Source organism: Microcebus murinus, chromosome 10 (assembly GCF_040939455.1).
Source record: "Microcebus murinus isolate Inina chromosome 10, M.murinus_Inina_mat1.0, whole genome shotgun sequence".
NCBI lineage: Eukaryota > Metazoa > Chordata > Mammalia > Primates > Cheirogaleidae > Microcebus > Microcebus murinus.
Genome location: NC_134113.1, coordinates 83,977,958 through 83,993,706, shown reverse-complemented (window position 1 = coordinate 83,993,706; position 15,749 = coordinate 83,977,958). Strand labels below are relative to the sequence as shown.

General features: G+C 41.1%; 1 protein-coding gene across 14 annotated transcripts in view; it reads left to right on the top strand.

Annotated features, from left to right (window-relative positions):
- The first annotated feature begins 1,607 nt into the window (after positions 1 to 1,607).
- PLEKHA5 (pleckstrin homology domain containing A5) overlaps positions 1,608 to 15,749 on the top strand; it is a 246,680-nt gene continuing 232,538 nt past the window's right edge. For 3 of the 14 annotated variants that reach the window (XM_076007617.1, XM_076007621.1, XM_076007619.1), the window contains exons 1-3: positions 1,613 to 1,889; positions 2,046 to 2,125; positions 4,428 to 4,485. In XM_076007617.1, coding sequence (XP_075863732.1) covers positions 1,798 to 1,889; positions 2,046 to 2,125; positions 4,428 to 4,485 — 230 coding nt within the window. In that variant the 5' untranslated portion in view covers positions 1,613 to 1,797. Of the gene's footprint in view, positions 1,890 to 2,045; positions 2,126 to 4,427; positions 4,486 to 15,749 lie in introns of all 14 variants that reach the window. The other 11 variants (XM_076007624.1, XM_076007620.1, XM_076007626.1 and 8 more) reach the window with 7 other exon arrangements.

Sequence of the window (15,749 nt, the reverse complement as noted above, 5' to 3'; positions counted from 1 at the left end):
AAGATCACCTGAGCCCAGAAGTTTGAGGTTGCAGTGAGCTATGAGGGTGCCACTGCACTCTAGCCCAGGCAACAAAGCATGACTCTGTCTCATATAAAACCAAACCAACCAACCAAACAAACAAAACCTGAAAACCCAAAAACTTTTCTTTTGCATTCACAACTTGACTAACTTATTGGTGCAAGAGGCCTAGCTTTTGGCCTTTCTTGGCTTTCCATTTGCCTTCCTCACTAAGCTTAAACATTTCTAGCTTTTGATTTGATTTAAAGTGAAAGATATGGGACTCTTCCTTTCAGCTGAACACTTAGAGGCCACCGCAGGGTTATTAACTGGCCTAATTTCAATATTGTGTGTCTCAGGGAATAGGGAGGCGGGAGGAAAGGGACAGAGACTGGGGAACAGCCAGCTAGTCCATGATCAGCAGTCAGAGCTGACACATTTCAGTGCACTGTTTTATGGACATGGTTCCTAGCTACCCAAAACAATTACAAAAGTAACATCAAAGACCACTGATCACTGATTAGAGAGAACAATAATGAAGAAGTTCGAAATGTTGTGAGAATTACCAAAATGTGACTCACAGACTTAAAGCGGGCACATGCTGTTGGCAAAATGGCCCTGATAGACTTGCCCCACGGTGGGGTTGCCACAAATCTTCCACTTGTAAAAAAATAAATAAGAAGAGCAATAAAGGGAAGCACAATAAAACGAAGCATGCCTGTATAGCAAGGTGGTTGGTCATACAAACAAGACTCCTGAAACCCCTAGCCCAGCTCCAAGGCGGGCTTTGCCAGTTACTATCATGACTGTGGGCAAATCACTGTTTCCTTAAACTTCTTTTTTTCCTATCTGTAAAATGGGGACTATAATCGCACCTACAGGGGTGCTGTGGGGATTTATAAATGTACACTGTGGCAGGGACTCTGTAAAGTAAGCTATTATTGTAATGTATGGGGGACCGGAATGCACAAATGCACATTGTTAATTAGTGAATCCGTAAAAACAAATGAGACAAAAAGGCAAGTATTTTTTTTTTGTTGTTTTTTTTTAATTTTTAGAAAACATTATATGAGTGAAGGGGCCTCGGAAGAGAAAAACTTGTTTTGTCAAGTCGGAATCCACTCCTGTTTCAGGGGTCCACTCAACTCGTCAGAAACCTTCGGTATCTGGCACACGGCACACACAAACAGGAAAAGCCTTCCCGTGCGCTTTCATAAAAACGGCTTCGCATTTTAAAACGATACGTGTGTTTGGACCGGCTCTCGGACGTGCAAATAAATAGCTCTTACAAAACAAAGCTCGGACGCGGTGTTTTCGTTGTTTAGCAGAGAGAAATCGCGGGACCGCGGCTTATTATTCCCGTCCCTTTGAACCGCGCTCGGGGATGGGAAGCCTCGGGGCAAAGCCCTGGGGACAGGACGCGGCTTTTTTTTTTTTTTTTTTTTTCTTTCCATCGATCCCGGAGCGTGGGCGCGGGCGGGGCGCGGGGAGGGGTCTGGCCGCGGGCGCGGCGCCGCCCGCCCATCCCCCGAGCGCGGCGGGGCGGCGGGGCGGCCGGCGCGGACGATGCGCAGGGGCGGCGACGCGGGCCGGACCCAGCCGGGCCGGCGGGGCGGGCGCCGCCCGAGGGGGTAGGGCGCGCGCGGGGGCGCGCGGGCCGGGGAGGCGCGCTCCGGCCGCGCTCGCGCCGCGCTCCCCGCGCTCCCTCCGCTCGCTCGCTCGCCGCTCGTCCCTCCTCCCTCGGCAGCCGCGGCGGCAGCAGGAGCAGGCGGCGGCGGCGGCGGCTGGGGATCCGACATGGCGGCGGACCTGAACCTGGAGTGGGTCTGCTCCCTGCCCCGGTCCTGGACGTACGGGATCACCAGGGGCGGCCGAGTCTTCTTCATCAAGTAAAGAGCCGGCGGCGGCGGCGGCGCGGGGGCCGGCGGGCGCGGGGGGCCGGCGCGAGCGGGAGCGGGCGCCCGGGTCGGTGCCCCTGCAGCCCCTCGGCCGGCCCGCGCGCCTCCGCTCACGCCCGCTCTGTGCCCCTTCTCTCTCCCCTGCAGCGAGGAGGCCAAGAGCACCACCTGGCTGCACCCCGTCACCGGCGAGGCCGTGGTCACCGGACACCGGCGGCAGAGCACAGGTAGCGCCCAGCCCCGCCGGGCCCGGGCGGAGTTGGGAGCCGCCGGGAGGAGGCGGCAGAGCCCGGGCCGCCCGGCGACCTGCCCCGAGCCGCGGGCCCCGGGAGGCGGCGAGGCCGGCGGGGGCGGCCGCAGGTAGAGCGGCGGCCGGGGGGCTCGGCGCCCGGAGCCCTCGCTCCCCGGTGCCTGGGCGCCTCTTCCTGCTCAGCCTCTCCTCGCCGCGGGGCGACGGCGCCCTCTTCCTGCGCCCTTTCCCCCATCCCAACCCGGACACCCCCGACCCCGAGGGCGGCCCACTCGCCCCCACCTGGAATCCCGAGCTAGTCTCCCCGCGCCCCCCAGCTCCCGTCTCGCCCCCCAGCACCCTCTAGGAAGCCCGTGCCCGCTGCCCTCCTGCAGCCCGGGGACCCCGCCACTCGCCCGCCGGGGCAGCGTCTCCACATCCTCCCCGCGCCTGGGGGAGCTGCCTCCTCCCGCGCGGCTTCCTCCTCCTCCTCCTCCTAGGTGGGACTTGTGGGTAGGTGGCTGGTGGAGGAGGAGGAGAGGCGTCCGGGGCAGCTGCGATCCTCTCCGTGACACGGAGCAGCAGCTCGGGAAACGCTTGGCGCGTCCCCTCCTGCCACGGCCGGAGCCCGAGGAGGCGTTCGCAGCCGCCGGAGCCCGCGATCCGGATTCAAAGTCCCCGGCCGCCGAGGTTGCACAGGCCGCCAGGAGGCGGTGGGCGTGCGAGGGGGTGTCCCGGGTGTAGACGCGCGCGCCCCCCTCTCCAGGCGGGGCGAGCGGGTCCCTCTGGCGGCTCCGGCAGCCTGTCCGGATGCTAAAAGCGAGCTGAGCAGGAGAAAAAGGGCTCCGAGTAGTTTCAGTGCTGCCCTGGCTTTCCCTTTTGTCATTCTTTGTTTACACTCGGTGAAACTTGTTTGCCTTTGAAATGGAACATGTGTTCCCTGACTGGCCTTGCCGCTGTTTTCTGGTGGCTGGAAAGGGCTGGAGAACGGTTTTGGATAGAAGGGGAGGCCACTTTCAGCTGTTCTCCAGGGTACTTCCCTCCAACTAACTCGGAGACTCTGTGAATCTGCTGAAGTTGCCAGCATGTTGAGCAAACCTGCCTTTTCTATTACATGCTGGGGTGGGGGGGGTCTGTGAAGTGACTAACGTCTCCAAATTTGCAAAAAAGGTGGAGGAGGTAAAAGGGAAGGCTGGTGTAGCAAGCATGATGAGGTTACATTTTTTTTTTAAAGGCATTTCTGACTAATACACCGTCCTATTTCTTAATCCCCCAGTACAGTCAAAAATTTTGCTTCAACATACCTCTCCAGTGTTTTGCATACATGCTTCAACTTTGATGTTCTCTTTGCTTTTATGGATAGTAACAAATTTATTTCATAAAGGACGATGTGGCATTTAAATTAGCCTCATCATCCTATGGAATTATGCTTATTTCGGTTATGTGTAACGTAAATACGTGTCCTAATTACCCCCACAGATTTGATAACATTCACACTGCAGAAATATTTTATTCTCTTAGGTGATTTCATGTTAATTTTTTTTTTTTTCCTCGTTTGGTTTGCTTGGATTCTGTCGTTTTGTGCACACATCAGTGGCTTTTTTTAATTCAGAGAGGTATTATATGATTAAATCCAAACCGCTTGTCATTTATAAGTAATGTGTTAGCACATAAAGGTATTAGCATCATCGGTCACCTGAAATCGTTTCCAAGTTTATTACGTGGAACTTCACATTTCTTAAAGTCAGGGCTCAAGCATATAGAAACACACACACAGGAGAATTTGGTGTCAGATTTCTTTTCCACCAATTGAGTACTTAGGAAGCTCTTCCTTCTTAGGTGTGACACTTCCTAGATGGATTCATTTATGAAACTGAAAAATATGGTCTTAAATAGATACAATATTCCCAAGAAGAGGCAGACATTTCCTCTTATGCACAGTTTTGGCTTTTTGCCAAATACTCATAGGTATTTTACTTGGGATTTAGAAGGCTTCCTTTTGATTTTTGTGGTGCCAAAGCATAGTTCCTCTTCATCTCTGATCATCAGAGTGTGTCATTATGTTAGATAATCTCTAATATTGATTCAACTGATCTAGTGTTGATTGTTTTCTGATGAGTTTAAGTTTGAATTGCCATTTTTCAAAAAATGAAATCATATCTGCTATTAGTTTTATTGCCAGTCCTACACTTTGATAGAAACCTACTTAAAATAACTAATTCTGAAAATGAATAGTTAAAATAGTTATTTTGGTATCTCACTGAAATAATATTAATTGTCATATCTGTATGTTTTTTTAGATTTGCCTACTGGCTGGGAAGAAGCATACACTTTTGAAGGTGCAAGATACTATATAAAGTGAGTTTTTTTGACTTTCAATTTTTCCTTGGTAATTTGAATGCTGTGGTTAATCTTCAGTTGAATAGTTGTATACCCAGACATGATCATGATAGAATTCTAAGGTTTATTATATAATGTTGACCATATTCTTTATTTTGTGCAGTGTTGGAATTTTAAGAGAAAAAAAAAAATGGCACTCTAAGTTTTCTTCTGTTATTTGCCCAGATACTCATTGATTTGGAAATTAGATCATTTATGGCCATAATTATATTTTTTGGTGCTTCTGTATATATTCCTCAGTGATAGAGAACATTATAGTTTTTTGTCTTTAGCTATGTGGGACTTAAAGATTTGGTCCTTGCCTATCTGTGTTAAGAGATTATCAAACAAAAAGATAATCTTTGAGTTATGCTACCATCTTTCTTTTTTCTTTTTAAGTGAATTCTGTTCTTGTGTATTTTGACCAGGGCTATTAATAGGTAGCAAAAGCTAGGTACAATCTGATGAACAATGACAGGGCAAAAAGTAAAAATAAACAGAAATAAATACTGAGTATTTCACAAGCATATGTTGGAGCATTGGTTGTAATTTTGCTTCAGTTTATTTAAATGTATCTAAGTCAGTGTGTTTTACTGGTGGTATGTTTGTGCTTGAATAAGAGGCTTTCAGTAGAGCTTGAGAAGAAAAACCAGTCAGTCCCAACCTTAAAACCAGTTCTATAGAATATTGAAATAATTTCTATTCAAATTTAGCTTAGTAGTTCTTAGAGACAAATACAAAGCTGGAGGTCAACATCATGTCGGAAAATTTTTAATCCCCCAAGGAAAAATAAAACTGGTTTTGGCTTTTTTAAAATATCAGAAACTGTTTACTTAAGAGCTTGTTGTTTAAAAATGTTTTGTTTAATTTTAACAAACTGAGGCTTGAAAGAGAATGCTTAACTACAAGATTTGGGTGAGACTTCAGTAGTTTATTGATAATAACAGATAACCTGGTTACAGTTACCTTTATTTCATTGAGCCTAGTAAGTTCTTACTAAGTGACATTTTTTGAGATCATTGTCATACTTCAACTAGATTATAATTACCTGTATGGTACTTTAAATTTTTTAGAAGGAAATTTATGTAAAATGTCAAGGGATATTTATAGGTATTAGAAATGCATGCTGTTGGATGTAGAAATAGAAAAAACAGAAGATACAGGAACAGGAGTAATTTCATGGTGTGGTCCTTCTCTGAATATTTTTTGGTTAAATCTTTTATTTGGAGATTGTGTTATATATGATCAGATGGCCTAAAAAATAAATAAATACATACTTGAATTAAGTACATTCACCAAGTATTTTTCTAGTGGGTTATTTTCATCATAAATTAAAGTGAATTTGTATTGTCATGAAAAGGAATGCTTTTTTTTTTTCTATTGTATTGGTATTTTCTGTTGTATTGGTATTTCTGAAGAAAGATTTTTTTCAGTTGAGGTCATTTGTACAATGTAATTTTGACTGCTTAATGTATATTAAGCCTAGTTGATCTTATAAGAATAGAGGTAACATTTTAATTCTCAATAATGTTTTAATTTCTGTGAATGCACACATTCTTGGATGAATGTTTGACAGTACAAAATGTTATTCTCCGTTGGCTGAATATGTATGTTTTAATTTAGAACTAAGCTGTTAAGAAGACATTGAGTTTTCTTTTGTTTTACTAGCCATTTTGATTAGATTTTCTTTTATGTTGACTCAAACAAATTAGAATTTTATGTGAGTGCTATGCCTAAGTAAGTTTCTCAGGAAAATTAAGACAATGTTAAGAAAGCTGCACTAATTTAACTCTGAAGATATTTTAAAGTAGCAGGTTTTAATCATGTTGGCATTAATAGACAGCCAATAATTTTGTCTAAAAATAGCAATAAATAATTTATATTACAAAAGTGACTTTTTTCTAAAATTGAGCATATTATAGAAATATATCACTCATTAAACTTTTAAGTAAACTAATCATTGACAAATATATGGTTTGCTTCATGTTAGGTGCTACTGCTTTATCTTTCTGGGTTATGTCAAAATACTAATTTGTTTTGTGATTAGTTAAATCCTAAATGCAGGCTGTAACTTCCTGGAAACATTTTACTTACTTGTTATGAGCAATTAGGAATGTTTTATCATTCTAATATGGTAGGAGTACTACTTATATCTTAAACTTTTTAATTTACAGAGTGCATGCACATATATTATTGAATCTCATTTTAATCATGGAAGTAGTGGGGAGAATTACTGTTTCCATTGTCATACCACATAATAAAACAACAGAAACATGCCTTTGGAATTTATAGTTTGCAAAGACAGCACAATGAGAAACACCAGGAACATGAACTATCTTTAGAATACTCAGAGTAGAGGAAAAGATAGGGGTCTGAAGCAGGAAAGTGATTAGTGTTGGGTATAGTTTTTCATTGTTGTTTCTTTCTTAGATGAAGAAAGGAGATTATTGATCAGATTCTAAGAGAAGGAGGTTGTAGAGTGAGCTGGGTGGATTTTGTTCTCATAGTAAGAGGGAAGGCAGAGAGGCTGATAACAGATGCTCAGCCCTCTGGCTACTGTTCCTAATAGGAAGCTCCCATAGCAAGAAGGGAGGCAGCAACTTGAGGTGTTCTACTTTGTTCAGAAGCGAAGTACATTTAACTCTCACATTACTTTTCTTCTGAACTCCTGTTAGTGGTTGTTAAAAATGGCAGGTTGTCCAAAAATTATCTTTGGATAATATTTTGGTATTGACAATTGCATCTCTGTAGTTGGTAAGGGAGAGAGATCATTGGAGAGGGGAAGTCATGAGAACTGGACTAGTCTTGAACTCCTTAATGGCTTGGGAGCTCAGTCTTCACATCTTTAAATTAGCCTAGCTGGAAAGGCAACTTTTAAATTCCTTCCCATTTCCGAATTTCTTTTGACTTTTATACTGTTCTGGGAATTACAGTATTCTAGGAAACAGTGATCTTACAATGTCAAGAAGAGATGATGTGGGAAATATGAAAGCTAGTTAGCTTTCCTATCCTATTTAACTGTTTTATTCTCTCTCTTTAAGCTTTGCAGAGATAACCACAGATAACTGAAGCATGTAGTGTCAGAGTTGTGTGTACTTTGTTTCTGTTGCTTTTTGTGCTTATATTTCCTTGTAAAACGTTTGTGTACGTTTCTTCCCTGCAGAGCTTCATAGAAACAGATATTAGTGCCAATGTCAACAAAAGACCTGATCAGAGTAAGAGTTGTATATAGGTTTGAATTGAATAATTGGTTTATTTTATACACTATTCTTTTTTTTTTTTTTGGAGACAAGAGTCTTGCTTTGTCATCTTGGCAGTGCAGTATGGTGTCATCATAGTTCACAGCAACCTCAAACTCCTGGGCTTAAACAATCCTCCTGCCTTAGCCTCCCAGGTAGCTGGGACTACAGGTGTGTGCCACCACACCCAGCTGTTTTTTTCTATTTTTTTAGTGGAGGCAGCATCTAGTTCTTGCTCAGGCTGGTCTCCATCTCCAGAAATCCTCCTGTCTACAGCCTCCCAGAGTACTAGGATTACAGGCATGAGCCACTGTGCCCAGCCCCCCTTTATACACTTTTTGAAGTTGGTTCTTTAATACAAGTTTACAGTTAGGTAACAAAATATATGATATAGAGAGTGTGCTTTCCTTTATATCCATTTGGCCAAAAAGGGCAATAAATGAAAATTCTTTATCTTAAAAGATAAATATGTAATACTTAAATTTTTTTTTCTGAGAAAAATAATTTTTTGAGAAAGTAAGCTAGCCAGCCTCTAAATCTGCAGTCCCCAACCTTTTTGGCACCAGGGACCAGTTTCATGGAAGACAGTTTTTCCATGGACCATAGGTGAAGGGGTAGGGTGTCATGGCTTGTGGGGAGGTGATGTGGAATTCAGGAGGTGCTGCTATGTGGCCCATTTCCTAACAGGCCATGGACCCATACTGGGCCTTGGCTGGGGGGTTAGGGACTGCAGCTGTAAATTTGTGTGTGTGTGTACATAGGGTACGTATGTAGGGCACATAACATTATATACATAGGGTTTGAGTCTGATTTTTGAATTTCCATATTGCTTTTTCAAACTTGATTCATGGTTTTTATCTTTAGGAAGAATGCTGAAAATTATCATCAGTGAATTTTATAACTTAAGTGTGGCTTTAAATATTACATATTCTTACTAGAAAGCAAGTAACTTAGCCCATAAAGTACAGAAGATAATCTTACATATTTGGAAGTTATAAAGCTTTCTGCTTACTCCTTGAAAATGTTGCTTAATGACTCTGTAATGACAGGTCATGGTAGCTTGAAATGGATGTGTCATTGACTATTCCTTTGTCCTTCAAAGCTTTACGATGGTTAAAGTGCCAAATAAATCTTAAAACAATGGTCTTTGAATAGTGTGAAACTTTGTTCTGATTATTTAAAGATCATTGTAGTATTGGGGATCAAAACAACACTTGCAAGGTAGCAGAATAGTGTGTGAATTCAGCGAGGTTATATTTTCATATTGCTTTTTTTAAGTTAAAATTCTGAGTTCTGAAAATTGAACTTTTTATTAGATATGCAAATAGAGCAGTGCTTGATTTTGGCTAATGGAATTTTGTTTCAATATATGTGATAGTTGGGTCTAATGTGTGCTGAGAATTCCAGACAGCTAGGACTGGGTTGCAAGTGAGGAAAACATGTTTCTTCATTGATTATCACAATTCAAAATATGAAAGAAGGTGGGGAACTGCTTAAGAACATTAGACTATGTTAACTATGTGTTCGATATTCAAAGTTGTTTTGCACTTTTTTAGTATGCTAATATTATAACCAGATTTTGATTACTAGGGCATTATAATGCTTTTGAACAATTCATACACATTATATTTCTTATTCAAATATATTTTCATATTCATGACAGAAGAGTTTTGGACTGATTCCTTACATGTATAAAGCACTTTTTGCTAATTCATTAGGTAGAGTACAACTATGAACTGTGGTCTCAACCTTTGAGGAGTTTGTAATGTAGAAAAAAAACATGCAGTGTATTAAAATGGGGAGGTGGTATGGGGAACATGGACATAAGTGCTAAGTATGTCAGCCATAGCATTAAGCTCATATAATCTTCACTATAGCCTTTTTTGGGCTATTGTGAATCTTTTTCTTCATTTGATGAAACTAAAGCTCAGAGATTTGTGAGTCCTATTGTAGGTCATATAGCTTCACTATTAGTCACTAACATTTCAATTTAAGGTCTCTGGGCTAACCCCCTCTATATCTAAAAATACAGGGCAATATAAACAGGTCCTAAAATATGTGTCCCATGAGTTGTTTGGTTGGGACTAGAGGTGTATCATTTCTTAAAACAAGTACAGTGGCTAGGTTAGTAGACCAACCCACAGACAATAGCTTGTTTAACGCCACAAAAACCTGTTGGCTAGAATTGTACTAACAGAGTCTTAGGACTAGGTCATTCCTTGACATCTACTTAGAGGTGCCTAGTAAATGCCACACACTGTTCTAGGTGCTTGATAAAAACACAGGCATGATAAATTCATGGGGGTGGGAACCTGTGTAACATGGGATCAGGGGTGATGGCTACTCTGCTGGTAAGTGAGGTTAATGTAGAAAATGCTAGAATAATGGGAAGCAAAGCTGGGAATGCTATTTGGAGCCATATTATGTCTGGGCTTTGTCAGGCTGAGGTGTTTATTTTCTAGGCAAGCCTTTGCAGATGTTTGCTGGCATAACATTTAATTGCACAAAGTAAGGTTTTTAGGGATATTTTAATATAGGTAACATGGATTAGACAGGGGAAAACCAGGAATCAAGGAGACCATTTCTGAGTTTGTCCCGTATTCAGGGAGTTAGTTGCTTGAACACAGTTGGTGGCAGTGGGAAAGGGCAGGAAGGAGGCCATTGATCAAAGATTAAAGAGGAGTTGACAGGGCTTAGGAGTCTTGCTGAGCAAAGAGGTCGACAGAAAAAAAGAGGTCAAAAGCTACTCATAGCCTTTGCATCTGATTGGCTTAAAAGAATGATGATGAGACCCTTGACCAAAATAAGGGAGTAGGTGTGTGTGTGGGGGGAGCCCTAGGTGGACATGTTAATGAGGGTTTTGTTTTTGAGCTGCTTATCTTAAGAGGATACGGTATTTTAGGTGGCCGAAATCTCTGATTCCTAACATTATGTTCTATCCCAACCTCATATACAAGCAACCCCCTCCTCCCAAGGAGAGAAATTTTATCTCAGCTGCCTAAGTGACCATTTACCTATATGGGAATTTAGCTGGAAATTTCATATTCATGTATCTAATTATTCTTTTTTTTAAAAAAATTGTTTTTTACTTTAACGTCTGAGTACAGAGGGACTGAATCCAAGATGGCGTCAGCCATCCATCCAATTATTCATTCAACAAATGCTCACTGAGTATCTACTGTGTGATAAGGACTTTTAGGCTTCGTGTGTGAAACAGACATGGACCCTACTCTTAGGGAGTTTATTAGTTAAATAAGTGGGAGAGATAGTAATAAAATAATGACACAAATATGTGATAATAGACTATGATAAATGCTATGAAGTATACATAATGTTTTGACCACATGTATTGAAAGGCCTTGGCCCACTGTGGGGGCTACTTTGATGGGCCTTTTTCACAAACATAAGAAAATTAAGCTCTGACCCCTGGCAGAGTAGATCAGAATAGAGCAGTGCAAAGTCACCCCCAAAATGGAGAATAAATAGCATCCTGGTGTTGAGATTAGACCACACCTGAGTGAAAGCCTTGCCCATATCTAAAGAAAGACTCGGGATGGGGTTGGCGTGGTATGGAAATTTAGCAGAAGTAGAAAGCTGCTGTAGAAGTTGCCCCTTACCATCCAGTAGAGAGCAAGGCTTAATAACCAGCTGGTTTTGATGATTATTTCAGTCACAGTGGCAAGGCCTTCAAATCATTCATTCACCCATGTGTTTTTCCTTTCAATTCCCTTCAGTACATTTTGAACTCATAATTATGTGCCTTAGTGATTAAGATCCGTCAGTAAGTAAAATAGACCGAAAAACCCTGCCCTTTCCAGGGAATGGGATGGTCGAGGAGAGAATGTCAGATAAACAGTAAATAAGTAAATTTAGTGTGTAAGAATATATAAATGCTCAAAGGACAAAAGTAGAGCAGGGTATGGAAGATCAAAAGAGCAGCGATGGAGGATGAGTGTGAATAAAAAGGAGTTGAAATCAGAGAAGTAATTGGGCTGAACTGTGGGCCTCATTGGTTGCAGGGAGGACATTGGTTATTGGTTATTCAGGGAGAGAGGAACCATTGCAGGTCTGAGCAGAGGAGACACGTGATCTGACTTCACTCTTTGAAAGGGTCGCTCTGACTGCTTTGTTAAGACAAGATTTTAGGGGGCTAAGGGAGCCCCCCAAGACTAAGTTCTGCCCCCTACCAGATTCTCTCCTTATATTTCTCCTTCTTAGCACTTAATAGGATTATGATTAAATTTTTAATGGTGTAATTACCATAATTCTTTTAAGCTTCCAGTGATTATAAGTTATGCTTTTGATTTAATGATGGATTTTCAGGGGGAAAAAAAAGAGATGTGACCGTATTAAGCAAACCTCTTTGAGTGAGAAATGTTTTCTGGGAAACAAAAAAAAGAAAAGAAAAAAATAAACCTCTTGATCCTTATTTGAGAAACATTAATATATTTTTAAATACATGTTAGAATCAAGAAACTAATACTTGTTTTTCCATACTCCAGATATGGTAGGTAAGCTTCGTGAAAAGTGATCTTATTCATTCAGTGCTGTATTTTTGGTCCCTTAGCTTAAGCCTTCCTCATAGTAGATCCTCAATAAATAAGTTGATTGAAAGAATTTTGCTCATAATAGTAAGCTTAATTCTACCCACGCTATTCAGAAACCTTATAATTTGGCTCTTTGTGAAATGTAAATATTCTGTCTGCGTGACATTGTCTATCTCAGTATGAATTAGTAAATCAAGTGTTTCTTGGGTTTGGTCTATGTGATTCCAGTCCGAGAGACAGACAGGGTCTGCTCAGAGGCCTGACTGGACAGCCGGATGGTGATTAAGCCAAGAAAATGCAGGGACCTACCTCTGAGGCCTCTTGGGAGACAACGTCCTGTTTCTCTTTAGAAACTTTCACAGTTAAGGCTTGAGCTGAACTAAGTATACTGTAGTTTCAGGAAAAGGACAAGGTTGTTATTGAAGTCTATACTATCTTGAATAGTATGGAAAAAATCGAAGGTAGACCGTATCTTAAAGTACTGAAATCAGTGGGTCCAGTAGAAACCTGAGAGAAATGGAAAGTGGTCCTCCTGAGGTAGAGATGATAGACATTTCAGAGCCACTTGGGGAACTTCTTGGCCACTGAGGAATAATTGGGAATTATTCCCTGAAGTGGCCAGTAAGCCACTCAAGAGAATCCCTCTGGTTTGTTAGCTCTTGGCAGGCAGAGAGACAGTCTCATACTGTAATCATCTTTATGTTTCCAGTGTCTGGCACACAACAGGCAATTAGATGCTTGGAATGAAGACCTAGAGCAAATTGTAAGAAAAGCAAGTCTCTTTACCCAAATCTCAACTTCCCAGGGCTTGCTTTTTTTTTTTTTTTTTTTTTTTGGCCTTATCATTTGTCATCTAGTCAGGACTCTTATTGTTGTAAACGTCAGTGACCCAAAGCCACCTAGTGTAAGCAAAAAGAAGACTTCATTTTTTTCACACCACTTTTAGGAGTGACACAAGTGAATTCTTCAAGGCTCTTCCTTGCTAGCCTTTATTTATTGTAAAAAGCTTCTCTTCACTTAACCAGAAAAATGGTTGTCCGCAGCCCTGAATTATACCCTTTTAGCTTTTTAACCCAAAAGGTAAGGTTCCTTCTATAGTCACAAATAAAAAAAAAACCCTGGACAAGGACTTTGACCACTTTGGATCATATGCCCATTGCTGGAGCAGACACTGGCCTGCTTGTCTTCAGGCATTGTCTTGTCCCTAGCTGGAGATAGGATGCTAATATTGGCAAGTCTTCTGGAAACATGATGAGAGAGGAAAGTCCATTTCACCCATGGGAAGTCAGAGTGCAACAGACGGAAAAATCAGAGGTCTACTTATCTTTCTTTGTAATACAGCGCAAAATGCCTAAAGGTCAGGAAGACAGTGAACCTGAGCATCCGTAAACTTCTGAGAAAAGAAGTGATGGTATCAGTGATCTCCAAGGAAACTTTTGCCTTATGTTACAGAGGGGATAGTTGAACACGTGCAGGATGATTCAGGCCTGGACCTGAGAGAACAAAGAAAAAATGCTGAATTGAGGAAGAAAAAGTAGAAGCCAGTCCTAGACTGGCTGTCCTGAGAAAGGGAGGGTGAGGAAACCAGTTTAGCATAAGTGGCAGTACAATGTCACTGTGATGGAAACCTCACTGTGCTGGAGCCAGGCATTCCCTCTGCTGCTTCTGAAGTGACTGATCACTTCAGGAGTAATTCCCAAAAAGTGTCAGTTGCTCGAGTAATGCCAACACAGCTTGCTTGCTATAGATACTCTCTAAATGGGGAGTGGTTTTTTGTCTAGCCCTTCCAAATGTCTTAGATTCCTCACACATAATAATTCTCTGGATAGGCATGGTCTAATAAAAAGAGAATTTGCCTCTGAGATGAAAATTCCAATAGCTTTTGCTGAAGTGGTTGAAGTTGCATGTAATGCCCATTTTATTGAATATTTATTACAAAGCTGTTCAGCCTAAAATTTCAAACTCCGTGAAATAGGACAGTATGACAGAATTTTGAAAGGAAATAAGGAACTCCTTCTCCAATTTTCAAAATACAGAGAAATGATACAGGGAAAGAAACATGTTAAACTTTCCATGCATTTTTTTTTCTCTGCTGAAAATTCATCTGTTATACCACATTTATTTTGAAAAAGCTATTGTGTTCTATCGTATAGATACATTCTATTAATGATGACTTTATGTATTTAAGGTTTACAACATGGTGTTTTGCTATACAGATACATAGTGAAATGGTTACTATAGTAAAGCAAATTAACATATCTATCATCTCACATACTCACTTTTGTGTGTGTGTGTAGTAAGAGCATCTATAAAATCTACTCTCTCAGCAAATGTCCAGTATATAGTACATTATTACCTAAGTCCTCATGCTGTACATTAGATCTCTAGACTTAGTCATCCTACAACTTGGTACCCTTTGACTTATATCTTCCCATCTTACCCCCATTCTACTCTCTTTCCATGTATTTAACTGTCTTTTTAGCTTTCACATATAAGTGAAATTGTGCAGTATTCTTCTTTCTGTGTCTGCTTTATTTCACATTAGCATAATGTCCTCCGGGTTCAATCATGTTGTCACAAAAGACAAGATCTATATAGCAATAGCTATTTGGAGCATTGTATTCAGAAGAATTTGGCGACCAACTTCTGGATCAGTGGGAAAGCATGTTGGGATAAGCTGGTTATGTATGCATGGTTTAGGTGAGCAGGTGGCTATGCTAGTGTGTTTACCATCCCCAACTTAATATTTGGAAATTTTTATCATAAGCCCACAAACCTAAACAATAAAAGCAATTTATGAACTTGCATACAAGTCCAAATGTTTCAAAGACATTTAAATACTTGAGCAAATTGAACCTTAAGTTTCTGTTCATCCTGGTTTCATATTGACAATTAATATAGTTGGTAATATAAGATATCAGTAATTGGTACCTTATGCTAGGTTAGTTTGCAAAATACTCCTATTTTTTGCCAGGACTGCTATTTCCCATTGACGAGTGAACAAGTTATAGCAGAATTCATACATTCATTCAAACTACCTGTAATAGTGATCAAAGTAGTAGTGCCATGGGTCTTAGGTGTGGGTAGATAGATTGATATATATGTATTTGTGTGAGAGAGAATGTGTGTGTGTGAGAGAGAGATTTTTTTAAGTGCTTGACTGAATTGTCAATTTGACCTTTGGATTAACTCATTATTATTATTTATTATCAGTGGCAATATTTGAATAAGAGTAGCCACTACAGCCCTCTGCATGCCAAGGGAAACATACAGGAAAAAGTTCCTATTCCTCCTCATAATGTATTGTAGAGTCACCCTTTATGATTTTCCCTCCCCACCCATACTCTGCTTCCCAAGAGGTTGAAGTATCAGCAGTTTGGTGTCCATCCTTCTATTCCCCTCTTTTTGCATTTATATACATAAATTTATATATATTTTAACATAAATGGGATTACCC